Raw genomic sequence first — 25,836 nt, forward strand, 5'->3', positions numbered from 1 at the left:
CTGACCAAGTGGAAACACTGGGAACAGTCTCAAAAGAAAACACATAGCCTAGACACCCTGTGTCCTCTCCACAGAAAGCATGCAGCATGAATGAGGGAAATCAAAAAGCACTAATGGTGACAACAGCTGGCAGGAGCTGTCCTCACAGTGAGACTGCATTTAGTCCTCATGCAACAGCCTTTCCTCAGTTATTAGCCTCACAGGAGGAAAGGGGAGAAGGACAAAGCTCTGGGGTTACTGTGAAATATTAGCCAATCACACACAACACTCAATGCCCTATCTTAACAGCATCTTTTAAGTGATAATCCAAGTTAATTAACACCTGTAAAGTGATATGAAACCTCATGGAGTGGACACTGTACAATATAGCAATCAGTATCTCTCTTGATGCTTTATTAGGAAGTTGGGAACAAAACATTATTAAATGATTCAAGGTGGTAGGGATAGTCCCTAAAGAGAGTGACAAAGTGTGGGTCCTAGACAACTCATGTTCCATACAAAGTTCAGGGCCAAGTAACACTGCCATGAAAGAAACAGTCTGGTTCAAGAAAAGCCAGAAATCCAGACTGATTGTGAAGAGTGGTAATAGGATTTTTCTTTTTTAAGGATTCTAAGGACAAATCAAACACCTGCAGACTGGATAATGATGCTGGCTGCCAAGAGAATATAAACGCTCTAAGCCAGGGGATGTGTTGACTGTTGAGAGTCAAGTGGCCCTTAGAAGATTCCATCCAAGGATGCTGAAGTATGTGGGAAGAGGAGGCCTAGGGAAACCCTGACCAACTTTCACCTTGCCTGGGAAGACAGTTAACATGTTCAACAGCTTGCTCTTGACTCATCTGTGAATGATCATTTGAGGCTCTGTGAAAGTAGTCCTTTCAAAATGAGAATAATCAGCCGGGCAGTGGTGGCGTATGCCTTTAATCCCAGCACTTGGGAGGCAGAAGCAGGCAGATTTCTGAGTTCGAGGCCAGCCTGGTCTACAGAGTGAGTTCCAGGACAGCCAGGGCTATGCAGAGAAACCCTGTCTCAAAAAAAAAAAAAAAACCAAACAAACAAAAAACAAAATGAGAATAATCAACTCTTCTTTCTTTCTTCAGGCCAGAAGCTCAAACACACAGTGCACACACTAGGAATTCCCTCAGACTTGTTTTGGAAGCAGAAACTCCTGGGTGACTATACAGCTAGATATGGCTTTCACTGTGATTACTGTCGTGGTATGTCAATAACACCAGTCCTATCTACTGCCTGCCTCACTGCCCTCCTGTAGTCTTGGAAGAACTAACGCGCTTAAGCCAGAGACTCTAAAACACCCAGGATGTCCTTGTGCTGAGTCAAAAGCCATTTATACTACAATTTCCCTGACCCTCTATGCAGATGCAGCTGTTACCTGGCCACAAAACTGGCAGTCTTGTCGACGATATTCCTGACCTCTGGAGGAGGGTAAATAATCCCTACCACTGGCTTGGAAGGGGTGGAATCCTCCTTTGATGATACTTCTTCTTCAATTGGCTGTGAAAACAGAAAAAAGGAAGTAAGGTCATCAAGTCCCTGGCTTGGATTAGGCTATTATAAACACTGCACCAGCCTTCCGCATTTCTCCATGATACTACTGACAGGAATGTCTGTCCTGCAGACTGCAGACTCTCTTGGGCTAGCATCCGAGGAAGAGGTTAAAAAAAAAACAAGGTAAGTTTCTTTCTTTCTTTCTTTCTTTTTCCCCGATACAGGGTTTCTCTGTACAGCCCTGGCTGTCCTGGAACTCATGCTGTAGACCAGGCTGGCCTCGAACTCAGAAATCCACCTGCCTCTGCCTCTCAAGTGCTGGGATAAAAGGCATGCGCCACCACTGCCTAGCGCAAGTTTTCTTAATCAATTGTATTTATACAATCATTCCTAATCTATGGGAAATAATGGTTTTCTTGGCTCTCCTCTTTAGAATGGAGGCTTCGCGGTTTAAATAAGCCCCCAGAGGAAGCCGAGGGTGCAAGACCACACGCTAGTTTTGAAAAGTCCGATTCCAGGGAAGCTTTTTTGAGACCAGAAGGCAACGCAAGCGCGCTGACTCCTGGGACTTGCAGTCCCACCAAGTCCTTCAGGGTGGCCTGAGCCTCCAGCAGGAGTGCCACAGCGCTCGCGCGGGAGGGGAGGAACGAGGCCTACAGCAGGACCTGCAGGCAGAGGAGCACAGGGCACCGTACCTGTTTGGACTCAGTGGCTACTGGCGGCGGTGGGGGTACCGCCTGCACGGGTCCGGCCTGCATGACTGCGACGCTCAGGGCTACCAGTCCGCCTCGGTGGCGACAACCGGTGCGACGACAAGGTTATGCTCACCACACGAAGTCTCCCACTCAATGGCAAGATGGCGGCGACCCGGAGAGAAGCCGCGGAGGCACTTCCGGCCACGCCCCCTCTCCGTGTCGCACTTCCAGCCCCGCCCCGCGTGCACCGTGGCACCCTACGCCGTTGCCATGGCAGCGGCCTGGGCGCCCAGTTTAGAGTTTCGAGGGATCCCCGGAGCCACCGGCGCTCTGGAGGAAGTTCAGTGAACCGGCGAGACACAGAGCGGAGGTTGCGACGCGGAGACAGGTAAGCCATTCTACATCATCTGCTGAACTCCCTTCCTGACTCTGGCCGGTTCCTTAGTGCCCTCTTTCCTGCTCCCCCACCCCCACCCCCGCCTCTTCTTTCCTGTTTGGCCTGGCATTTTGAAGAACTCTTCCCATTAGACCCGTTACCATAGAGTCCCACTTAACTACACTTTTTAGCCTCATTTTGGTTCAGCACCACCTCCTCCGCATCCCTCCTTACAGAGACCCGGACATGGTGCTAACATCTTTAATTCCAGGAGGCAAAGCCAAGCAGATCTGAGTTCAAGGCCAGCCTGAGACAGAGCAAGTTCTAGATGAGCAAGTTCTAGAAAAGCCTAAATCCAGGCGTAGTGGTACATGCCTTTAATCCCAAGAGACAAAGCCATGCAGATCTTTGAGTTCAAAAGATCTATCTACTCAGCAAGTTTCAGGATAGCCAAGCTTAGGCAGTGAGGGACTTGGAAAACAGAAAGCTGGTAAAATAGTAAGGGGGATCTGGTTCCAGCCACAGAGAGCAGAAGCACTTTGGCTGCGTGGCTCTGGCTTTAGAGTCCAGAATAGAAAGGACTATTGGGACAATTGATGCTGGTTAGCAAGAGCTAAGAAATTAGCAGCCCCAGGTCTACCTAGACTCTGCTATGCTCCTCCCTTGATGATAATGGACTTCTCAAAACCTATAAGCCAGCCCCAATTAAATATCATCCTTCTAAGACTTGCCTTGGTCATGGTGTCAGTTCACAGCAGTAAAACCCTAACTAAGACAGTCAGAGACTGGAAATTACCACGTAGGTGGTTTTAGAGTTTCAAAAATGTTTTCTTAGTAGTGACTGAATCTCAGTGGACATACTGGCATGGGCTTCAGACGTTGTGTTAGTTGTTTGAGAGAGGGGGACTTGAGGGTTGACTAGAGAGAAGGAAAGGCTCCTACCCTTCTTTGGGAGTCAGAAAACATCAAATAGCATTATTAGCTGCTGCTCCTTTCATGAGAATGTTGGTTCTGTTAGAGCCTGCGCCAGTGGGGTCACAGATGCGCTAGAAATTACAGGGAAAGTTCATGTCATAAGCTCTTCCACTTGATACACACGGCCAGTGCTTTCCACACTATGCATCTGCATACCCTCTGTTTTTAAAGGAACTGATAGGAAGTAACCTTGGATATACTGTGTGTGCTCATGATTCTGGCGCTTACGACTGACCTAGGGCTTCATACGTTAAGCAAGTGATAGTTTCTGCTTAATTTTGAATGTCCTTGATGTTTTGACCCAGAATCTCATGGGTATTGGTATCCAAGGTGGCCACAGTAAACAGATCACTATTTTTTTAGCGGGCGCACAGGATTTTAAAGTACTTTGCCTCTTGAATATGCTTCTCCCCAGACTGGGATTTCTTGCTTGCTTTGTTTTCTTCATGGTCTTTCCAGGATGTTTCCTATGGTTGTTGCTCTCCCCATGGTCCCCACTTCATTCCTTGGGGACATAATCTCCTGGGCTGCACTACCTCCCCAGAGGCAGTTGCCAAGCCAACGCTCGGGAGATATGAGTTAAGTGTGTTTGGATGTGAGTGTTATTCCTTGTAGGGAAACTCAGGTATACTTAGTGTTCCTGAAGGATCTCTCTCCCTTCCTCCCCACTTTCACTATATAGCCCAGGGTGTCCTTGAACTTGCATTCCTCCTGCCTTATCCTCCTACGTGCGAGGATTGCAGGCCTGTGTCACCAGGCCCTGCCTGACCCTAGTAGATATTCAATTTTATTGTTGATGAACACAAAAGCATTTAAGCCTTTCGCTGTACTTTAACCACTAGCAGTCCCAAGTGTTTGAAATAGGGACAGGTGTGGTGGTAAACATCATTAAAGATTTATTTATTTATTTTATATATGTGAGTACACTGTGAGCCTTTCTGTGGTTATTGGGGATTGAGTTTTTAGGACCTCTGCTGGCTCCAATCAACTCTGCTAGCTCAGTCCCTGCTTGCTCTGGCCCAAAGATTCAATTATTATTATACACTTTATTCATTATTATACGCATATTCATTTATTATGTAAGTACACTGTAGCTGACTTCTGATGCACCAGAAGAGGACATCAGATCTCATTACTGGTGGTTGTGAGCCACCATGTGAGTTGCTGGGATTTGAACTCAGGACCTTTGGAAAAGCAGTCAATGCTCTTAACTGCTGGGCCATCTCACCAGCCTGGGTAAGCATCTTTAATCCCAGCACCTGGGAGGCAGAGGCAGGTGGATTTCTGAGTTTGAGGCCAGCCTGGTCTACAGAGTGAGTTCCAGGAGAGCCAGGACTACAAAGAGAAATCCTGTCTCGAGTAAATAAATAAATAAATAAATAAATATTAAAGATAAGGTTAAAGGGCTGGGAGGTCTAGCTCAATAAGTTCAGTGTTTATCTAGCATGCACAAAGCTCTGAGTTCAGTCCCCAACATCTGTAGGATATGATGATGCACACCTATAATTACTTACAGCACCTGGGAAGTACGGGCATAAGGACTGGAACTTGAAAGTCTGAAAGCCATCCTCCTCAAGGTCCAGGCCAGCCAAGAAAACTGCTGTTTTGGTTTTGTTTTTTTGAGACAGGATTTCTCTGTTTGAAACTCACATTGTAAACCAGGCTGGCCTCGAACTAGGCAAAGATCTACCTGCATCAGTCTCCATCTCCCAAATGCTAGAATTGAAGGCATGGGCCATCATGCCCACTACCAAACTGTCTTTTTAAAAAAGCTAGGCTGGAGTGAGAACTCAGCAGTTAAGAGCATGTATTGCTATTTCAGACAGCCAAACCTAAGTTCAAGCCAAGCACTCTTTTCAAGTGGCTGAGCTGCCTGTAACATCAGTTCAGAGGGATCCAACACGTAAGACTCCATGGGCACTCACAGACAACACACACATACAAATGAATAAATAAATATAAATAGAATAAAATAAAATAATTAAAAAATGAATAGTTAGGCATAGTGATACACATCTTTAATTCCAGTACTTGGGAAGCAAAGGCAGGCAGATCTTTATGAGTTCAAGTTCAGCCTGGTCTATATAGTGAGTTTCAAGCCAGCTAGAACTTCATAGTGAGAACCTGTCTCAAAAAATTAAAACATAATGTATGAAAATATTAATTTCATATTGAGTTCATGTTGGAATAATATTTTTAGTAGTTTATGCTAAATAAAATTAAAGTCCCTTTTTAGTGTTTTTTTCCAACAAAATTCTTTTGAGAAAGACTTATTTATACTAGTATGTGTAGGTGTTTTGCCAGCAGGCATGTCTGGCTACCACATGTGTACAGTGCCTGCAGAGATAAAACAGCATCACATTGCCTGGAACCAGAGTCACAGATAAATGGATCCTTACAAGAGGACCATCTCTCCAGCTTCCTTTTTACTCCTTCTGATGTGGTTTAGGTGAGGGAAAGTAATATTTTAATTTACTCATCACTGGTTCATGACTGAGAACCCTAAAACTAATAAGACATATATTCAAAGAAAAGAAAAGAAAGGCAGGGCTGGATGCATACATCTTTAATTCCAGCATTTGGGAGGCAGAGGTAACTGGATTTCTGACTTAGAGGCCAGCCCGGTCTATATGTCCATAGTGAGACCTTATCTCTCTCTCTCACACACACATAGACAGAAAAGCATAAAAACGTATTTTGCTATGAGAGCTGAAAAAATGCCTCCGAGGTTCCTGGCTGCTCTTGCAGAGGACACAGGTTTAGTTCCTAGCACCTGCATGTGGCTTCTAACCACTGGCAACTCTAGTTGTAGAGGATGGCCAACCCTCTGCTGACCTCAGCAGGCACCAGGGATGCACATGCAGGCAAAGCCTTCATAAACATAACACATGATAACAAAAACATTTCAAATGCTTTGTCTTAGTTACTGTTTTATTGGTGTGAAGAGATACCATGGCCAAGGCAGCTCATGGAAGGATGCATTTAATTGAAGGCTAGCTTACAGCTGTGGGTGAATCCATGATCATCATAGAGACAGGCAGGCAGGCACGCAGGGTGCTTGGAGCAGTGGCTGAGAACTCACATCTGATCTGAAAGATGAAGGCAGAGAGATGGAGACTAGGCCTTTTGAAACTTCAAAGTCTACCCCCAATGACACACATCTTCCAACAAGGCCACACCTTCTAATCCTTCCCAAACAATTCCACTAACTGGGAACCAAACATATGGGCCTATAGGGACCATTTTCATCCAGACTATCATATTCTTTTTTTTTTTTTTTCGAGACAGGGTTTCTGTATAGCCCTGGCTGTCCTAGAACTCACTCTGTAGACCAAGCTGGCCTCAAACTCAGAAATCCACCTGCCTCTGCCTCCCAAGTGCTGGGATTAAGGGTGTGCGCCACCACTGCCTGGCCAAATAAATACATTTTCATGTTTTGGAGCTTTCAGAAACAAAGACCTCAAAGACACCATGAAATCTATGTATTTTTATGAACAGCCATTCAAAATAATATAATTGGAAGATAAAGTCTATGCTCTAACAGTAATACAGAGGGGAAACTGAGGATGCCTTGCCTAAAGGAGGAAAGATTCGTTTCGGCTCTCTGGTTCAGAGACTTAAGTCCCCCGTTCACACTAGACAGTTGGTGAGATAGCAGGAGCAAGTGGAGGGGGGGAGGCTCTTCACCTGCTGGCAGACAGGAAGCAGAGAGTAAAAGCAGAGTGAGGTCCAGGGCAAGGCATAGCCCCCAGGGACACACTTCTGGTGACCTACTTCTTCCAACCAGGCCCCACCTTCTACTTTCTACTACCTCCCAGAAATGCCATCATATTATGCATCTATGAACCTAATAAGTACATCAAAACCTTCCACATCAGTCACTTCCCCAAAGCTCACTAACGGGTAACCAAGCCACCAACCAGTCTATAAGCCTGTGCGAGACAATCCACAAACCAAAATAGACTGTTCAGCTTTATTCTTTTAAAAGTCTTTACCTGTTTACTAATGAAATATGTATTCGTGTGTGCGTGTACACAAGCATGTGTAACCGTGCGTGTGGGGAGGTCAAGAGGACAACGTTTACGAATCAGTGCTATCCTTGTCCCATAGGATGAGAGCTGCAGGTCAAACTCAGGTTGTCAGTGTTTTACCTGCTGAGCCATCTCACTGGCTCCAGGTTTTTTTTTCTTCTCCTGTGTTATTCCTTATCGCCTAGATTTTTCAGAAGATGCTTATCATATGAGGTCTTCAGTGAAGAAGGGAGGGCCATCAAGAGTACCTGCTTTTACAGCCTTTTCAGGGGAGGGGAACAGAGATGGAAAAGTAGGCTTGAGCTTCTGCTGTTTTCTCATCATCATTCATTGTGTTATAGGTTTTTGTTATTGTGTGTGTGTAGTTTTGTTTTGTTTTGTTTTGTTTTGTTTTGTTTTGTTTTTGGACATGGCTGCTCTAGAAGCAGCATGGCCCAAGGATGAAAGAAAGATGCTAGACTATAAATTCCTCCTACCTGAGTGTCTTCTCTGGCCTCCAGTGTTCGCCCATCTGTATAAAAGGGGCAGCTCTGGGGAAGGGGCAGCACTGAAGCTTGCACGCTCCAGATGGGCTAAAGGTGGTGTGCTCCCCAGTCTTTCCTCTCACCTGGGGCAGCTCTTCTCGTGCATATGGCTCCCAACCTTCCAGGACACTTTCTTGACTGAGTCCTCACTCACTCTCCTATGTATCCATTTCCAGAGATGGGAGGGCCCCTTACGGCCAGTCCTGAACCAGGAAGCCAGGAGCCAGAAAGCCAGGCACCTGCATGAGTCGTGGACCTCACAGCCTAGTCCAAAAGCTGGACATAGTCAGCCACTCCAGCTTCATGGACAAACATCTGTGAGAGGTAAGGGTGGAAGAAGCCTTCTGGGAAACCCAGAGCCTGCTACAGACTACCCTGGGTATCTCGGAGTCTCCCAGTACTTTTGGGCCCAGGCTGGTCCTCAAGTCTCAGACTTGGTGACCAGGTCATGTAGTAATGAGCTCAAAGGGCACAGTTCATGTTCTCACTGGGGTGGAGTGATAGTAGGGGTGGGGGTGGATTCTAGCATTCCCTGTCATGCTGAAGCTGTGATATGTTTTGGCTGTGTCTGCTACCATGGCTCCTGACCTAGACCTGACTGGGAACAGACATGGAATGAAGAAAATACAGACACAAAGAAAAGCTGAGGTTGGGATAAAACCACAGCATCCCAGACACGTAGTGGGTTTATTAGCTAGAGTTGGACAGGGATGGAAGGATATTGCATACAGCTGAACAAGGAGGCACAGTTTTGGGGATGTAGCTGTATCAAGGAGACAGGTTAAGCTAATCTTAGTAGGCATGGTCTCTGAAGGTAGGCAGTCTTCAGGCTGTAACCAGCCAGCTATGTTGAAACACAGAAGAGAGCAGGGAGAAAGTGGTAGAGGATTGATGCACTGTCAACAATTGTACTTAGTACCCCAGGGACAGCTTGCCATTCCCTCTGGGTCTGAGGCTCTGCGGTCCTTGATATTGCTGTGCTTATATCAGTAGCATACATCTATTCAGCACTTCATTCATTCAGGGCTTCCTCTATTCTCTACAGGTAGGAGATCCATCCCTGCTTCCATATAGCAAGGGAGGCCTGGGGCAAGCAGGTTCTCTGGAGATAGGGTAGTCACAGGGCTCGGTTGGTGAAAGGAGGCTGGCCAAGACATCTAGAACCAGGTTATAAAATGCCAATCACTCAGGATTTCTCCTCAAATTCAGAGGTAGATGTGGAACACCTAGGCAGGACAGGGCTTCTCCTGGCAGTAGCCACACCACTTTGGCTGGCCATGGCTCCTCTCTCAACCCCAGGAGCTGTGGGGATGGCACACCTGCTAGGCAGCCAGGCTTGTATGGACAGCCTACGCAAGGACCTCACCGACCTACAAGGCACCATTGTGGATGTATTCTCCCGTGCCGGGCCTGTGCGCTTCCCCTCTTGGAAGTTCCCTGACCGTGTGGCCTGTGACCTTGACATGGTAGCCCTTCTGGAGCACTATGACCATGTGCCAGGTGACCCTGAGTTCACACAGCTGTCCCATGCGGTGCTGCTGGAGCTGGTCATTGACAGGTGAGGCTGGACTCCTAGAGACGTTGAACCTCGAGTTTTTATTCTGTGCTGTGTTGTGCTGCCCTATTCTGTCTGTGGTGGAGGGTTTGTCCTTATCCCACTCTCCCCTCTGCTGTTGCTTCCCACAGTACCACAACTCTGCTTGCTTCTACCTCAGGTTTCTGTGTGTCAGGAACACTATAGCTACTGTGTAGCATTTTCATCCTAGGCTCTGGCATCTTGTGAGCTGCCTCATCTCTGCATCACAAGGCCAAAAATGGGAGGTGTATTTTGCACTCCAAGCCTTTCAAGAAAGAGGCCAGTTACTTCCCTGTCACCCCACCATCTCTACACTGTCACTAAAGTTTCCTTGTGAGGACCACAACCGAGGCTTCTGGCACTCAAAACCTGTCCATGCTAGTGAAGCGGGAGGGGACCAGTGGGCATCAGAGATGTTGCAGGGTGATCTTGGAGACAGAGAAGGCAGGGTAGTCCTGCAATGCCTAGAGGCACTCTGGGTATGAAAGCAGTGCCTGCACCCTCTACAGGGCTGCTGTATGACTACAGAACACTTCCTCTCCCTGGCTTGGCGGTGTGCTGTTGCTCCTCCGGGCCTGCCCTGCTCTGGCAGGACAGCCCTTCACCCTGATCACTCACCTGTTTCCTGTAAAAGATGTTGCTGACATACCTCTCCTACCCTCCATAGCTGAGCTCTGTCTACTTCTGACTTAGTGCTAGCTTCCTCTGTGTGTACGTGTCTCCTGTGTATAAAAGTAACTCCTGCCAGAGGCCACTGAATCCAAGCTCAGCCTGGGAACCCTAGAGCAAAGGCCATGGCCTCTATCCAACAATGGTGGGCCCCTGGCTAAGGATACATACATCACAGCATCTCCCACCACAGGCTGCTCTCAGAACACAGACTGTTTCAAGTGTTGTCCACATGGCCCACAGGTCAGACCTGGAGGCCGTGGGTACCTCCTCAAGGACTCGGGGTTAGAATACCACCCCCTACCCCAACCTCTTACCTTCCAGGTGTGTGTTACAAACATACAGTTCTGTCTTTAAGGTAAGTCTTGGCTGTGAAAATGTGTACTTTCCAACACCTGTATTCCCTAACATTAATGCTTACTCCAAACTTGAACGTTGAGGTTAGCATAAAGAGAACTAGCTGTCCTCACCCCAAGTCTCAGTTGTCACAAAGACTGCTAAGCCTGAAGGAGGTGCCTCTGATGGAACCAGGAAAACATGCACATCCCCTTGCCCTGCCCTGCTTCCCCAGGGACATTGGGATGCTCTTGCAGTTTATTTCTGTCATCTATAAAGGAAGGCAGCTACTCATTCAGAACGTTCCGTGCCAGGCTGCCTTTCCTCAGCTCCTTGCTCATCCACTTGGCAGAAAGTACTGCCATCTAGGAAGCCACAGAGGGTACTCGATGGGAAGTGGCCCTAGGTTGAACATGAAGCTGACATGGACTCTCTCTAGGTTCTTGATGTCCAGGTCAATCCCCCAGAACTCAAAGCCCCCAAGTATATGAAAACTGTATTAGTGCTAACCTTGGCCTCAGCCCACCCAAGCAATTCTGCCCACAGACTCCTGCTGCTGCTTCAGAGTTGTGCCAGCTACGTGGAAAACCTCAGTTTGGAGCAGATGATGTCTCCTGCCCGAGCTGCAGGGCCATGCATGTCCGTGGGGCTTACAGTAAGGCGCTTCTGGAGCAACCTGCTTAGGCTGGGCCTGCTCTACCAGCAGGCAGTCCCCCAGGTGGGTCATCCCAGCCCTAACTGTGGGTGCCCTCACATACTGTTACAATTCTAGCTTCTTACCATACCACCGCATATACCCCATCATTTGCTGGTTCATCACTGCCCACGTGGAACATTAGTCTAAAGTCTCCCATTTGAGGCCTGCTGGCTTTGCAGTCATGAAAGCAGGCCTTGGGAGTCATGTCTAGTTTCCAGGACTTGCCATTTATGCAGTGAGATTTTAGAAAATGCCTTCCCATTCTGAACTTCAGTGTGTTCATCTGTGGGTTTAATATGAGCCTGATTCGCTAACAGAGTATCAAATCTCTCATGGTCACCCCATGAGAAAGCACACTGTCACTTCGAGAGAGAGGAGCCTGATACAGAGAGGGTAGAGTGGCATGAGAGCAGGCAAGAACTCAGCAGCAATGGCTATAACTGACACTGTTACAGCTAACCAGTACCCTCTCAGTTCCTCGCTTATTTAACCAGGCAAAGCCTAGGGTGTGAGCAGAGAGAGCAGCAAAAAGGCCAGGCCTTGGTTGAGCCAGAGAGAAAAAGAAGGTTCTCTGTGATTTATGCAAGTTTACTTAACATCTGCAGATCTAACCATTGGGCAAGGCTGTCACCAGTGTCTCCTGGAACTGGTTGCCTCCCATGCCTGTCTCTCTCACCTGCCTTCCCTTTCTTTTCCTGACCCCAGAAAAGAGCAAACCAAGGGGAGATTTCTATCACCAAGCCCACAGCTAAGGGTGAACCAGCCAGGAGCCCTGAATGTATGACTGCCAAGTTCATCAAGCCTCCCTCCCCGGTGCCAGGCTTGCCTTTGATCTGCCAAGGGCTGCAGAGCATCCCTGTCAGAGTCTCCCTGCGGAGCCCAGGTGGGACCTCTGAGAAAACCAAGAGTGTCCACTCCCAGACCATCGAGACAGCCTTGGTGCCCTGTGATGCTTGCACCAGTGTCCAGGGCAGCTTGTGGGAGGTGGGCAAGGTGGTTATCAGCCTATGTCAGAGCCAAAACTTGCCTTCATCCTTGGGCCAGTTCCAGAAGTTGGTGCAGGACAGCCTGGGGCTTAAACCACTGCCAGCTGCCACCGTGGGTCACTGGGCAGCAGAACAGAGCAAAGACCTGACTCGTCTCAATAAACATGTGGGGGCCCTCACCCAGCTTGTTGGGCCCCTCAGGGCCCAGCTGGAAGAGGCTGAGGGGCAGAAGGATGGACTGAGGAAGCAGGTGAGCAAGCTGGAGCAGACCCTGCAGCAAGAGCAAGGGGAGCGGCAGCGACAGACAGAGGAGGCTGAGCGGACCCTGGCCAAGTGCGAGCATGACAGGCATCAGCTGTTCACAGGTCTACTCCCCAGAGGCCAGACACTGGCATGACCTTAAGATGACCATCCCTCCTCCCAGTCAGAGACCAGGCTTTGAGTCCCAATAGTCTGCATGGAAGAAACCCAGGCTGGGGAATGGCCAGAAGTTCCAGGACAGGAAGGCAGCAGGAAGGGTGTAGACATCCAACTGGAGTTGTGTCCTCTTAGGGAATAATTCCTGGATCCCAGCCTCAGACTCGTCCCATCAGAAGGGGAGAGGGCTGGAGTGTTACTCCAACTTGATTCCACGTGGTCACTCCCAAGCCTGCCCCACACTCCCGCCTTAACAGAGCAGCCTCTTGGCTTTGGCAAAAGTTCTTGGGCAAAAGGAAGGTATTGGGGCCCATTGTTGCTGGTTGAGGGCTTAGGTCAAGAAGTCACTGTCATTTCTGAGTCTCACCAGGAGCATGTCAGGGCCCAAGGCCCCCTAGGATTACCCCAGGCCTCCCTTGATAACTCAAGCAGCCCCTGCACACTAGATGGTTATCTTCACCACACAGGCTGCACTGGGCTTAAAAGCCATGGGCCCAGATGATCCTCTGAAAGGCCTCTCTCTTGGCTGTTGTAGAAACATGTGACCTGAAGACAAAGGTGGCCGTTCTGGAGGGAGACCTGAAGCAGCAGCAGAAATCTATACAGGCCATGGGTAAGAAGCCCCTTTGTGGGACTCCCCCCGCCCCATCCATATCTCCAATTCACCATATAGCCAGACATATACCTACATTTCCATTCCAAGCTTCTAGAGCAAAGAGAATGGGAGCCACAGGAGGAAGGTTCTTTCTTTCTATGCTTCGATGATGGTCCTAACTGGAGTCACAATATCAGTGGGCAGAAAGTGCCTTTTGTATTCCAGACCCACCTCACAGGTCCTGAGCCCTGGGTTGTGATCTGAGCTTCAGATCTGTGATGTGATCTCCCCTTAGTCCCAGTCAGAGGTGTTTTTGAGACTCCCACCCAGGGCTCCCTTTTGTATCTGCTCTCTCCATCCTACAGAGGCAAAGGCCAAGCAGCTGGAGGAGGAAGGTGAGCGGAGGGCAGCAGCTGAGAGGCAGGTGCAGCAGCTGGAGGAGCAAGTGCAGCTTCTGGCAGGGCGGCTGGATGGGGCTAGCCAGCAGATCCGCTGGGCCAGCACGGAGCTGGACAAGGAGAAGGCCCGCGTCGACAGCATGGTCCGTCATCAGGAGGTGAGGCCTACAATCCAGGCGTTGGGCTTCAGGCTCTGCAGCCCTCTTATCCTTATGCCTGCCGCAACAGGAGGAACCAGATACTCCTGTTGTCTCCCATTTTGCAAATGAAGAAACTGAGCTTGGCGAAGTTAAAGAAGTTGCCCCAGGTCACATAGCTACTGAGAGGCATAGCCAGGACTTCATATTCAATAGGTGCCAGGGTATTGGGGTTTCAGTGATATAGGCAGACATGACACTGGAGACTTAATGAAAAGAGAGTAGGAACTGTATGATTGGAAAGAAGTTGAGTCATCCACTGCCTTCTAAGCAATGGTCCTGGTCTTATCCTGGCTGGTTGTATATCTACCTGCTGCCTTCCTTCCGCACTTTATCAACTGCATGTTGGTCTCTGCATCCAAACATAGCACATATGGTCATAGACACCACACCGTAGCCTCTTTAGTCCAACATGGCTAGTTTGGCTGTAGGGTCCTTAAATCTGCCCTACCTATGCATCTCTATTTAGTCTCTGCAGGCCAAGCAGAGGACTTTGCTACAGCAGCTCGACTGCCTGGACCAGGAGCGGGAAGAGCTGCGGGGAAGTCTGGATGAGGCTGAGGCCCAGCGGTGTGAGTTGGAGGAGCAGCTGCAGAGCCTCCAGAGCGATAGGGAACAGGGACAATGCCAGCTACAGGCCCAGCAGGTGCAGTGGGGTAGGGTGAGAGGGAAGGCAGTCCTCATCTCTGAGGAGCTCTAACATTGTTGATGTCTCTGGGCCTTGTCTGTGTCCCCAAGGGGGTGTAGAGCCAGGTCTGAGCTTTCCTTTGTCCCCCAGGAACTGCTGCAGAGCCTGCAGCAGGAGAAACAGGACCTGGAACAGGTGACTACAGACCTGCAGCTGACTATCTCTGAGCTGCAACGGCAGCTGGATGAGCTGAAGGAGCGGGAGCGGCTGCTGGTAGCCTTCCCAGACCTGCACCAGCCAGCGGAGGCCCAGATCCAAAGTAGGGGCCTGGGGGTACTGCTGAGGGTAGGGTGGGGCCCATTTAGGCACGGAGCTTGCCTGGATATGACTGGGGTTTGCTGCTGTTCTCACCCTTAGCAAGAGGAGATGGGGGCAGGAGGGTGAGCCATGTGGGGCTAGAGCCACCATGAGCCACAAGCACTGTGCCCTTCTCACCTTAGTGGACCCAGGCATAGGCCTGTCTTCCTTTAGCACATGCTCTGCCCACATGCCAGGCTTTGCTCAACTCCCACATTTCCTTTCCTACTGTCATACACCATGGGACCATTTTCAAGGACACAGGCCCAACTGTCCAATATTCTGGACCCCATGGTCAGGAGCACTGGGCACCTACACTGTCACAGGATCCTGTCAGGGGATGTCTGTTCTCCTGCTGGCATTTCTAGTTCTAAGGAGATCTGGTGTTGCTCAACTGGTCACAGTGAGTAGTCACTGCTGAGCACTTAGTGCCAGGCCAGTCTGCTGCCCACAACTGCCTCATGAGGTTGACCCGGACCCAATTCTTTTAAAATTAAAAACCTTTTTGTACATTTGCATTGTATGTGTTTACCTGCTCCCGCAGGAGTGTGGTCAGAAGACAAACATGGAAGTTTGTTTTCTCCTTTTGCCATATGGGTCCAAGTGTCCAGGAAATCAGGCTCAGGTGGCTTGGTGGCAAACATCTTTCTTTAGCTGCTGAGCCATCTCACCAATCCTACAAATTTTTTAAAAACATCATTTTTTTGTGTATGATTATTTTGGGTCTATATATTTATCTCTATGTACTGTGTTGGTGCCTAGTGCCTAAAGGCCAGAAGAGAAGGTAGATCCTCTGGAACTAGAGTTGTGAGCTGCCATATGGGTGCTGGAAATTAAATCCTGGTTCTTTGGAAGTGCTCTTAACCACTGAGCCATCTCTCCAGCCTGGTACCCTTTTTATAAACTAGGAAACGGAGATCTAGCATGGGAAGCAACTTGCTTGAGTTTATAGAGCTGGATGCTTTCATTCATCCACCATACACAGTGTAAGGAAGACCATACATGATGACCTCCTGTGACCCAAGACCCAGTAGTAGTACCATTGCCAGGCTAAAGACAAGTGGCCTTGAATAAAATCCATTCTATTTTGTTTAAGATTTATTCATGTATTTTATGTATATAAGTGCTCTGTCTGCATGTATGTCTACACACTAGAGGAGGATATCAGATCCCATTACAGATGGTTGTGAGCCACGATACTTGCTGGGAATTGAACTTAGGACCTTTGGAAGAGCAGCCAGGGCTCATAACCACTGAGCCATCTATCTCTTCAGCCCCAAGATCCACTGTTTTACTCAACATCAAATCTGCAAGTTCTAGGCCTCCCCTGGCTCAGAGTCTAAAATGTACCTCTCACCATCACTGTAGGTTGGCATCAGGGTGTGCTGGGTGCCCGGGCTGCTACCCCTCTCTACCCTCAGAGGCCCTGCCCAATTGGACACAAGAGGCAGACTCCGTGAGATGGGGCTCCAAATCTATCTCTGCAGGCTCTAGCAATGTCATGCATGACATGGAGAGGCAAGTGCAAGCCAATGATGTTCGTATCCAAGTCCTACAGGAGGAGAATAAGCGGCTCCAGTCAATGCTGACCAAAATCCGAGAGGTGGCCCAGCAGGGAGACCTCAAGGTGAACCTTTGAAGGGCTTGGGTATTTTATTCGGTAAGGGTTCCCATCAGGCAGGATTTGAGATTGTGCTACGAGAGCCTACCTCACAACATGTGGCTTTAGGCCACACTTGAAAAGTGACTTCCATACGCCAGAAAGTATGAGCCTATGAAAGACCAAGCCTTCCAGCTCACAATCCCACTACAGCTCCTCATTAGTGTACTTCAAGAGTCAGTGTGTATTGCCTGCCCAGGGCTTGCAGCTGAGGATGGCCCTCGGCTGACTTCCCAAGCCTTGTCTCTTGGTGAAGAGAACTTGTGGGTTTAGCTTGGGATTCTGTCTCCCTATCTACCTTATGACACTCTGTAGTGTAGGGAGGGACTCCTGTGCCCTTCTATGCTTTACCTTTGTTGCAGATGGTCCCACAGGAACAGCTCTGGTCCCCTCCCTACAAGGGCATCCAGGAAGCAACACCCCCAGCCCAGGCCCAGAGTGCATTCTCAGGGTGAGTAGGGCTTTCCTTGAGGTGGGCAGATGCATCATAAGTGTATGGTGCCTATGATCACATGGGATGTTCCTGTCTTTCCTCAGACCCACAGGCAGACGGCAGTCTCCTGGCAGCAGGACAAGCAGTACAGGCAGGACCCATCCAGGCGGGCCCCAAACATCCCCCTCTCGGCAGCCGGGCAGCTTGCCCAGCAAGTCCTCTTTGGGGGATGGAACCCATTCAGCAACCTGCACCCAGAACCCCATAAGGGCCTTGGCCAGGCTGAGGAGAAAGCTTTCTCCAAACCGTCAGGCTGGTTGTACATACCAGCCCCAGGAGCGGCCCACATAACCCGCAGCAGGGGTAGGGCTGGAGGGCAGGTGACTAGCAACCCCCCATGGAATAAAAGCCCCAGCCATCTGCCCACAGCGATCTTGGCCTTAGCGTGGCTGAGCTGGGGGAAGAGACCTTCCCTTCTTGTTGGGTAAGAGCCTCTGTGATCCCACCATGCAGGTCACTGGCCAATAGAAGCCCCACACTGAATTGGGAGCTTCCTGTTTGCATCCTGACAGGCACTGTGGGAGGACCACATTGAGGGGCAGCACCTGAGCCAAGTGAAGCACAGCCTTTGTGTCCCATAGAAAGGGCCAAGGGGTAACTCCGGATTCACTGGTCAGCACTCAGGGTAGGGCTTGGGGTGCGAGGACACATCTGAAACAAGGAGCTAGGCTTGGAGCTTGCCCTCTGGTTCAGCGAGGCATGCAGAAAACAGTGTTGCCTTTGCCTTCCACCTGGGCTCTGCATCTGAGACAGGGCACTAGGCAGCTCACCAAGGAGCTTGTTGCTTCTCTAGGAACTACTGGGAGATCCCTCTTAAGTCCTAGAGGTCAGAGCTCCACCAAACCATTGGAGGAAAGTCCAGGCCTTTGGACACCTTAGCCAGCCATGGTTGGTAAGAATTAGACCTTGGAGGCTCACCCAGAATAGGATGACACAAGATGGGGCAAGGATGCTACCAGCCACACCATGCAACACAGTGGTCCTTCTTCTAAGCAAGCCTACCTTGAGTCATGTTGTTTGTGGATGGACAGGCTCTAAATTTTTAGTGAGGATTTCTCAGGGCATACTCACCCAGTGTGAGTGGCATTATTAATTGTATAGTAGGGTTGACTACCTAAGTTTACAGTGAAGGATTAGTGGCCAGGTCTCCCAACCTGCTTCTTTTTGGGGGAGGGTGTATTTCAAGACAGCACTTCTCTGTGTAGCGCTGGCTGTCCTAGAACTCTAGACCAGGCTGGCCTTGAACTCACAGAGATCTAGCTACCTCTGCCTCCCAAGTGCTGGGATTAAAGGTGTGTGCCACCACTGCTGGCCCAACTCTGCTTCTTAACAGCCCAGGGGTTCTGGGGAGACTGGATGCTCTGAGCCACTCTACCCAGGGAGAGCCAGCTCTGGGCACAGCCCTGAGAGAGGCCCCGTGAGTGCTGAATGAGTCAACATCCAGTCAGTCGGCCAGACCCTTCTCATCTAGGTGACACATACCCGAGGGAGGCTGAAACAGAAGGATTGAGAGCTTGAGGCTAGCCTATGCCATATAGCGAGGACCTAACTCAGACGTCAGATGGATAGGCATAGAATAGGAAACAATCAAAAAGGTCTAGAAGTCCATCTATTTGACCAGGCCCTTTGCTCAGGGTGCTCAGAGGGGGAAACTACGGTATCACTCAGGATGGCTCCTGGCTGTGACAGAGCTTGATGCTTAGGCTTAGGCTTAGGCTGTGGGGCTGAGGTCCCCAGCCCTCACTGCTCTTGCTTGGCCTCTTATTCATCCCACCCATCTTCAAGAAGGCAGCAGAGGTGGGCATGGTAGCACTCAGGAGGTGGAAGCAGAAGTATCTCTTTGAGTTTGAGGCTAGCCTGGTCTACATAGAAAGCTCCAGAACAGCCAGGGCCACATACAGACCCTGTCTCAAAAGATAAAAAATAAAGAAAAGGAGGTGTGCAGCAAAGAATGTAAGAAAGTGGGGTGTGCAGCATAGAATGTATAGAATGTACTGCGGCATGATGCCCTTCAGTCCCTGACTCCTGCTTTCCATGGGCTCACATGTTGGCCAGATGCTTTTCTCATTTTTATTGGTTTAGTGTCGGGAATTGAACTCAGGCCCTTGTGCATTCTAGGCAAGTGTTCTACCAGTTAGCCACACCCCAGCCCTTGCCCCTCTCATCAGAAGGTCATTTACATAACCCACTCACAGGGGCCAAAACTTCTTAGAGTCAATATTTTAAAGATTATGCAAGGAATGTTTTTGCAGCCCAGGAGTGCAAGGCCTTAAGGAATGTAAGAATTCCAACATGTAGCCCATGTTGACTTCAAACTCACTATGCAGCCAAGTATGATGAGGAGTTCATGACCCTCTGCTTTCCCTTCCAGAGGAGACAGAACAGGGGGTTACAGGGACTGCCCATCAGTCCAGTTTAGCCTGGAACTTTTTGTTTTGTTTTGTTATTTTGAGACAGAATCTCTCTGTGTAGCCCTGGCTGTCCTGGAACTCGCTATGTAGACCAGGCTGACCTTGAATTCACAGAGATCTGCTTGCCTCTGCCTCACCAGTGCTAGGATTAAAGGGGTGCACTACTGTGCCCAGCTGGTCTTACACTCTTAATCCTCCTGTCTCCACCTCCAGATTTCTGGGATCACTGGCATATGCCACCACATACCCATCTTTTCTTTAACATCTTAAAACATCACACAGATTTATGTCTTATGTTAAAATATATTCCATGTTTATTTTACTATTAAAACTTCCCTACCCAAACATTTTTTGTGTGTTTTTGTTTTTTCCTTTTAACGATGCCCTTGGCAGATGCACCACATATATCCTGTGGCCTCAAGTATCCTGGTCAGGAACATTTAGCCCAGCCAAGAAATACAGCACTAGGTGGTTTCTAAGGCCCCTGATCCCAGCCAGACTGGAAGAATCCAGCTGGACGGGCAGCAGGTAGTGGAGCAGGCTCGCTTTAACTTCATACCTTTGATTTGATCAAGCCATGGCCCGAAGGACAGGTTCATGCCAGGGGTCCCATGGCCACACATCCTTTCCCTCATCTATTCCCCAATGAATAGCATAAAACTCAACACTGACGCTCCAGAGTGCTGGGGACCGTGTTTTCTTCCCCAGAGTTGTGGGAGCTGCCTATGAGGACAGACACAAATACCCCAGGTTTGCAGAGAAGGGCTCTAATGATTTCTCCTTGCCTGCCGGTCCTGGCTCTGTGTCTTCAGCCTGGAGCTGTGAGTCCCTCCTACCGCCATGGGCATGGTGGGACCTTTCCTTTGCCCACAGGGCTAGCTGGTCTGTCCATCCCACTCTCCTGTAGTGTAGGCTGGGAAGGGTCCATCCCGAAGTGCAGAATCTCCACTGGAGCAGTTAGTCATCTGAGTAGTGGTTCCCTGTAGGGAAAGGAAGGACAGGGAGAGAGGTATCAGGTGGGCCTTAGGGAGTTAGTCCAGGATCCCACCTGGCCCCTGGTGCTCACCCAGGACGTTGAACTTGCACAGTGGGCAGGTCTGTTGTAGCATCAACCAGGGGTCCACGCAGTCTCGGTGGAACTCATGCTTACACGGCAGTACCCGGAGCCACTACATAGTGGGAGAAGGGGCACAGGCTCTAGATGAGTGCTAGACCTGTACCCTTCACCAGGACTGCACAGCACTCCTACCAAGGCCATCCCTGGGTATGCTTTTGGTAGCCATAATAAGAACTGAAAGAAGGTCCTGGTTGGAGATTTGAGGGTTTCTTGGGAGCAGGATTAGGGACGCCATAGGTCAGTTTGTGGATGACTGTGCCAAGGCACTAACCTGCTTGTTACAGAAGTAATCTAGACACACAGCACATGTCTCCGTGCCAGGCTCTGGAAGGCTGTGCGCTGCCCTGCTCAGCCGGCAGCGCCGGGTCTTGAGGGATGCTAGTCTCCGAACCACACGGCGTTTGAACAAATCCTCCTGTGGGAAGAGGATGGCCACAGTCTTGCAGGCCCAAGGGCTGTGGGCATGAGGGCTTCCACAGTCTGGCTCCCACCTGGCCTCCAGGCTCCTGCTGATCCTGTCTTGACGCCTGTCGTTGGGCCTGAACCACAAGGCCTGTACACAGGAGCATGGCCACAAGCAAGATGGCGTTCCATAGCTGCTGCAGGGGCTTCTGCGGAGGGAGGCAGATGTCAGGGCACTGAAGCTGCTCCACATGCTTCCCCCAAGGGATATCTACCCCCTGAAACACTGAGGGGCTCTGCCTGTGCAGGCTCCTTGCTTGCTCTTCTGATGTCTCCATCCACCCTACCTATGTACTCCTCTGGGTCTACCCCAGCTCCATGGAGAGTCACATGTCTCCCTAATACCCTGCTACTCTGTCCCCAGCATAGGTTTCCTCCTTGTCTGTTCTCAGTCCCTATATCCTCCATTCACCTTCATCTAGGCTGATGTTCACACCTGAAGCCACAGAAAAAGTTGGTGAAAATGCTTCTGTGCTATGATCATCCTCTCTTCAACCAGCAGCACGCAGCACTCCCCACCCCATGCCCAGGAATCGGACAGCCATGCCCGGTCCTTCCTTCACTGCCTTTCCCCTTATCCCTTGCCTTGCTTCCCTTCCCCTGTCTTGAAATTTTTCATTGTCCCTTCTCTTTACACCTTTGGCCTACTGCTCCAGAAGCATCCCCTGATGCTTAAGGTGAGTGCTCCCCCTGCCCAGCCCTCCTAATACCCATAGGCCCTGGGCTCCCTTGCTGCTGTCCTGGGTAGTCCTCAAGGCCCTTCAATATGACATGGTTATACTGTAGACTCAGTCTTTGGGGATTGAAACACTTTAGTTTCTTCAGGTAGAAGAAACAAGCCACAGGGGGCTTTCCCACCCAGGTACGCCATTTCGCACAGAGTTTAGAGGTACTGTGACTAAAAGACAATTCACTTCAAAGTCTTTAGCTTTCCTTGTAGCTCTTTGTCACAGCATACAGTGTGGGATGTCTGAACATAGGCTCAACTCCCATCACAGCAGGACAGAGGGCCAAAATGACTGGGAGCTGTGAATGCAACAAAACTCACCCTTGTTTGGGGTGACTGCACTGGGGTCATTAGAGGTGTCTGTAACCCAACCTCTGTCCTCTCTAATCACAGTGGAGCGGTGGCATCTATTCTGACCAATGATCATCCTCTCTGGATGGGCTCAAGTTGTTTTGTTTTTGTTTTGGCCTCCAGTGGTTCATCTGAAGTTTAGGAGTCAGGGTTTTAACCTGTCTGACTTGAAACTGGCCCACATCACAAACTATTGGAATCTGTGCACTAGGAGAAGAGAGTATGTCTGCTTCCCTTCAACCTGTATAGATTGGGGTTCAAGAAATGCTGTGGGCTGGGCAGTGGTGGCGCACACCTTTAATCCCAGCACTTGGGAGGTAGAGACAGTCGGATGAGGCTAGCCTGGTCTACAGAGTGAGTTCCAGGACAGCCAGGGCCACAAAGAGAAACCCTGTCTCGAAAAACCAAAAAAAGAAAAAGAAAAAGAAAAAGAAATGCTGTGGACTGAACACCTTGAACCCCTGGAAGCCAACCACTGGAAGATGTGGACACAAAACACAGCCATTTGTCACGAGGACACAAAGTCACTCTCTCTAACATACAGGCTTAGTTCTCCTATGGCAGTGTGAAAGCCTAGCAGAGCCCAGCCATGCTGAGCAGACAGTGGGGCTATGAGCAGAGGAGCAAACATCCAAAGCACGAAGGCAAGCTGTGAGGGTCCACTAGCAAGCTGAGAACTCGTGTGGACAGAGAAAAGGAACGAGTACCAATCACTGGCCAGGCCCAGAGGCAGGAAGTCAGGGTGCGTATGGGAACTGGAGAGTATCGAGACATGACTCAGTGGAGGCCACGTTGTCTACCAGAACACTTGCTTAGCATGCATGTGTCCGTGGGTTCTATCCCCAAATGGGAAAAACTGGGGTAAGTGAAGGCATCGGCCGCCACTGCCCACCACCCTAGGCCAAGTGTCATGCTCCTGCTAATAATCTACTACTGCATGATCTACTCTACTAAATAACCAGCTCTAATGTATGCAGGGCTGTCCTAGAATCCATTGGCACCTACCTGCTCCTGAGCCTGGGCACCTCCCAGGCACACCAAGTCCTGCCAGCCTCCGTAGCCATCCTTGGAGAGACCACAGGTAGTCCACAATGTCAGCTTCCACTCGATGTTGGCTGAAAGGGACTCTCCACTGCTGATCTCAGCAGTAGCCTGGGTCCTCCTGAGAGGAGAGTCATGGGTGGGGAGCAAACAGAAGGCCTTTAGGAAGGGAGGCCTAAATTCATCTACCTGGTTTTGCAGTAGATACCCAAGGATATTGTTGCCATAGGCCTTCTGATTTGGCTCCCAGATGTTTCCTGGCTGCTCTTTGCCCATGTTTTTACCCAGCCAGGCCAAGAAGCAGCCTGTCAACCAGGCATCCAGCTTCCTTATACTGGGCTAGTCTGCTCCGCCCATAGAGTAGCTCCTTTCCTAGATCCTGCCTCTCCTTCCCCTCCCTTCCCCTCCCCCAGTTTCAACCTTAGACAGTAGTTTGAGGGCCAGCAGGTAAAAGCCTTCTCCAGAGACACCCTCCTCCCCTAGAGCCCACTGGAAAGCAGGAGACCCAGAGCACTCAGGCATCAGACCACCCAGAACAACTCGAACTCACTGCAGAAGTGCCTCTAACAGCTTGGTGACATTGGAGGAGTAATGGAGAACAATCACTGGCCTCAGCAGAAGCTGGGATATATCCAACTGCAGGAGACAGGCAGGGTCAGCAGGCTTCGGTCCCCTGTCCCCTCACCTGCTCACCCTCACAGTCCAAGTCATCTTACCTCTCGAACCACACTGTGGTTTAGGATGAGGAGAAGCAGGGCAGAGGCTCCCAGGAAAAGGGCTCGGCGCATCTGCAAGGGAAGACCGAAGGTGAGCGGCTGCCACGCACCCACCTTACCCGCAGCCCCAGCTCTCAGGAGCCGGACCTCTGGATAGACTAGCTATAAGTTCCCTGAGGTCAAGCCAAAGGGATGGTTTTAGAGGCCAAAGGGATAATGACAGCCAAAGGCAACACACAATGATTGTGGACTAAGGCAATATTTAATTATGGAACATAGATCATAACATTTTATAGATGCTAACTTTCCTATACCATAGTTACATAAAGATTATTCTTGATTTTAAGAAGTTTGCACATTATCACGTGTGTGAGAGACTCACACTCCTTTCATTCGGTAGGATCCAAAAGTCTTTTCATCAGCCCTAGTCCTGGCAAACCAGCTCTCTACCCTTGTTGACTCCTATCACCAGGACAGGTCCACTTTCCCCAGCAAATCTTTCTACCTCCCCATCACATTGCTTTGGTGCTTCATATTGGTGTCTGCTGACCCACTCGGGCCCAGGGCTTCTCTGGAAGGCTCCTCATAAGCCACCTGTTAGCCTGGCTCTAGCAGATGTTTTGAAAGCATTTTCTTTCTCCCTTTCCCTCAAACACCCTTTGCACCTGCTGGACCAGAGCCTTGGGATATGCCTTCTGGCTACTGCCTTGGTTCTCCTGGTGGAACTGGGCAATCTGCTCTTTGCCCACATATGCCACTGCAATCCAGCCATCTACGGGTATCTCTTGCTCAGCATCCACGACATCCATCTGTGTAATGAGGAGCCATGAAAAGAGGAAGGCAAGGGGAATAGAAGAAGCAGCCAGGGTCTGCCACAAAGCACGCAAGGTCAGGGTATGGGAATGAGTGTGGAAGGGGCATGTGGATCTCAGGTTTGCGAACCCCTGAATGCTGGGGGGCAGCATTCTGGGCTGTGAAGGACTCGCTTCTGGATAAAGACATCGGGGTCTATCCGAGGGTCACGGCAAGTTTAGGCAGGGCTCAGCTCACCAGCAGCAGGCGGCCGCCCAGCAGAGGTTCCGGACCGGCTTCGGGACCGATCCTGACGCCCTCCAAAACCAGGGCGTCCTGCCGCGGCAGCTTCACATCCACCCGCACTGAGCGGGCTCCGCCCCGTCCCGCCCGGGCAGCCGGCTCGCTGCCGTCCGCCGCGGCTCCGGGCCCCATCAGGCCCAGCCACAGAGGCAGCAGGGGCAGCAGTAGTAGCAGCGGTGACGGCGGCGACGGGGGAGGGGGCGGTGACGACGGCGACCTCAGCGCGGGGCGATCGGTAGGGCCCATGATCAGACCGGAGAGGTGGCGAGGCCGTAGTCTAAGGTCCGGGGAACCGGGAGAACCCAGTGAGCCAGGCCGCGCCGGACGGGGCGGGGCTCGGCACCGGGAGGGGCGGGGCCGCAGCCGGAGGGGGCGGTGCGCCGGGAGGGTGAGTTGGGTGCTTGACAGCGAGAGCGCCTCCTGGTGGCTCCTGAGAAACCTAATGTAGGAGGCTTGAGGAGCTAAGATGGGGAGAATACCTTAGAGCACAAGGCCTTGGAGAGCTCACCAGGTTGTCAGTGGAGACAGGTGCGGGTTGTCTCAGAATCGGAGAAATGTAGGAGCGAGGGAGGTGTAGGGGTCTGGGCTGATTGACCTACGGTGTGGCCAAGGCTATGTCCCATCCTCTTCTGAGTCAGTGTTCCTACATGGGATCGACGAGCAGGCAGCAGAGAATCAGAGATGAAAAGCAGATGGGAAGATGGAGGCCATGGTTTTAAAGGAGCAGGGGGAAGGGCTGGGCACACGAGGCTGGACAAAACACGCAGAGCCATAGTAGGACAGAGAGCTGGACTAAAATG

At 50.4% G+C, this 25,836-nt stretch overlaps 3 protein-coding genes across 3 annotated transcripts in view; 1 reads left to right on the forward strand and 2 right to left on the reverse strand.

Annotated features, from left to right (window-relative positions):
• Window positions 1-2,404, reverse strand: part of Sf3a1 (splicing factor 3a subunit 1) — a 20,260-nt gene extending 17,856 nt beyond the window's left edge. The window contains exons 1-2 of the mRNA XM_031340331.1: window positions 2,202-2,404; window positions 1,391-1,512 (exon numbers count right to left, since the gene is read on the reverse strand). Coding sequence (XP_031196191.1) covers window positions 1,391-1,512; window positions 2,202-2,264 — 185 coding nt within the window. The 5' untranslated portion in view covers window positions 2,265-2,404. The remainder of the gene's footprint in view (window positions 1-1,390; window positions 1,513-2,201) is intronic.
• On the forward strand, window positions 2,394-19,863 carry Ccdc157 (coiled-coil domain containing 157). The gene is made up of 12 exons (XM_031340332.1): window positions 2,394-2,589; window positions 8,284-8,431; window positions 9,407-9,665; window positions 11,235-11,406; window positions 12,091-12,736; window positions 13,324-13,401; window positions 13,749-13,939; window positions 14,448-14,624; window positions 14,757-14,925; window positions 16,451-16,590; window positions 16,986-17,074; window positions 17,161-19,863. The coding sequence occupies exons 3-12, from the start codon at window positions 9,418-9,420 to the stop codon at window positions 17,405-17,407; spliced, it is 2,157 nt and encodes a 718-aa protein (XP_031196192.1). The 5' UTR covers window positions 2,394-2,589; window positions 8,284-8,431; window positions 9,407-9,417; the 3' UTR covers window positions 17,408-19,863.
• Window positions 19,819-25,389, reverse strand: Rnf215 (ring finger protein 215). The gene is made up of 9 exons (XM_031340333.1): window positions 24,992-25,389; window positions 24,607-24,750; window positions 23,942-24,013; window positions 23,776-23,861; window positions 23,190-23,346; window positions 21,136-21,255; window positions 20,916-21,059; window positions 20,594-20,696; window positions 19,819-20,507 (listed from the first exon to the last, which is right to left on the reverse strand). Exons 1-9 carry the CDS (start codon window positions 25,280-25,282, stop codon window positions 20,485-20,487), a joined length of 1,140 nt encoding a protein of 379 aa, XP_031196193.1. The 5' UTR covers window positions 25,283-25,389; the 3' UTR covers window positions 19,819-20,484.
• Between the last annotated feature and the right edge of the window lie 447 nt (window positions 25,390-25,836).

This window comes from Mastomys coucha, unplaced genomic scaffold (assembly GCF_008632895.1).
Source record: "Mastomys coucha isolate ucsf_1 unplaced genomic scaffold, UCSF_Mcou_1 pScaffold22, whole genome shotgun sequence".
NCBI classification, from domain to species: Eukaryota; Metazoa; Chordata; class Mammalia; order Rodentia; family Muridae; genus Mastomys; species Mastomys coucha.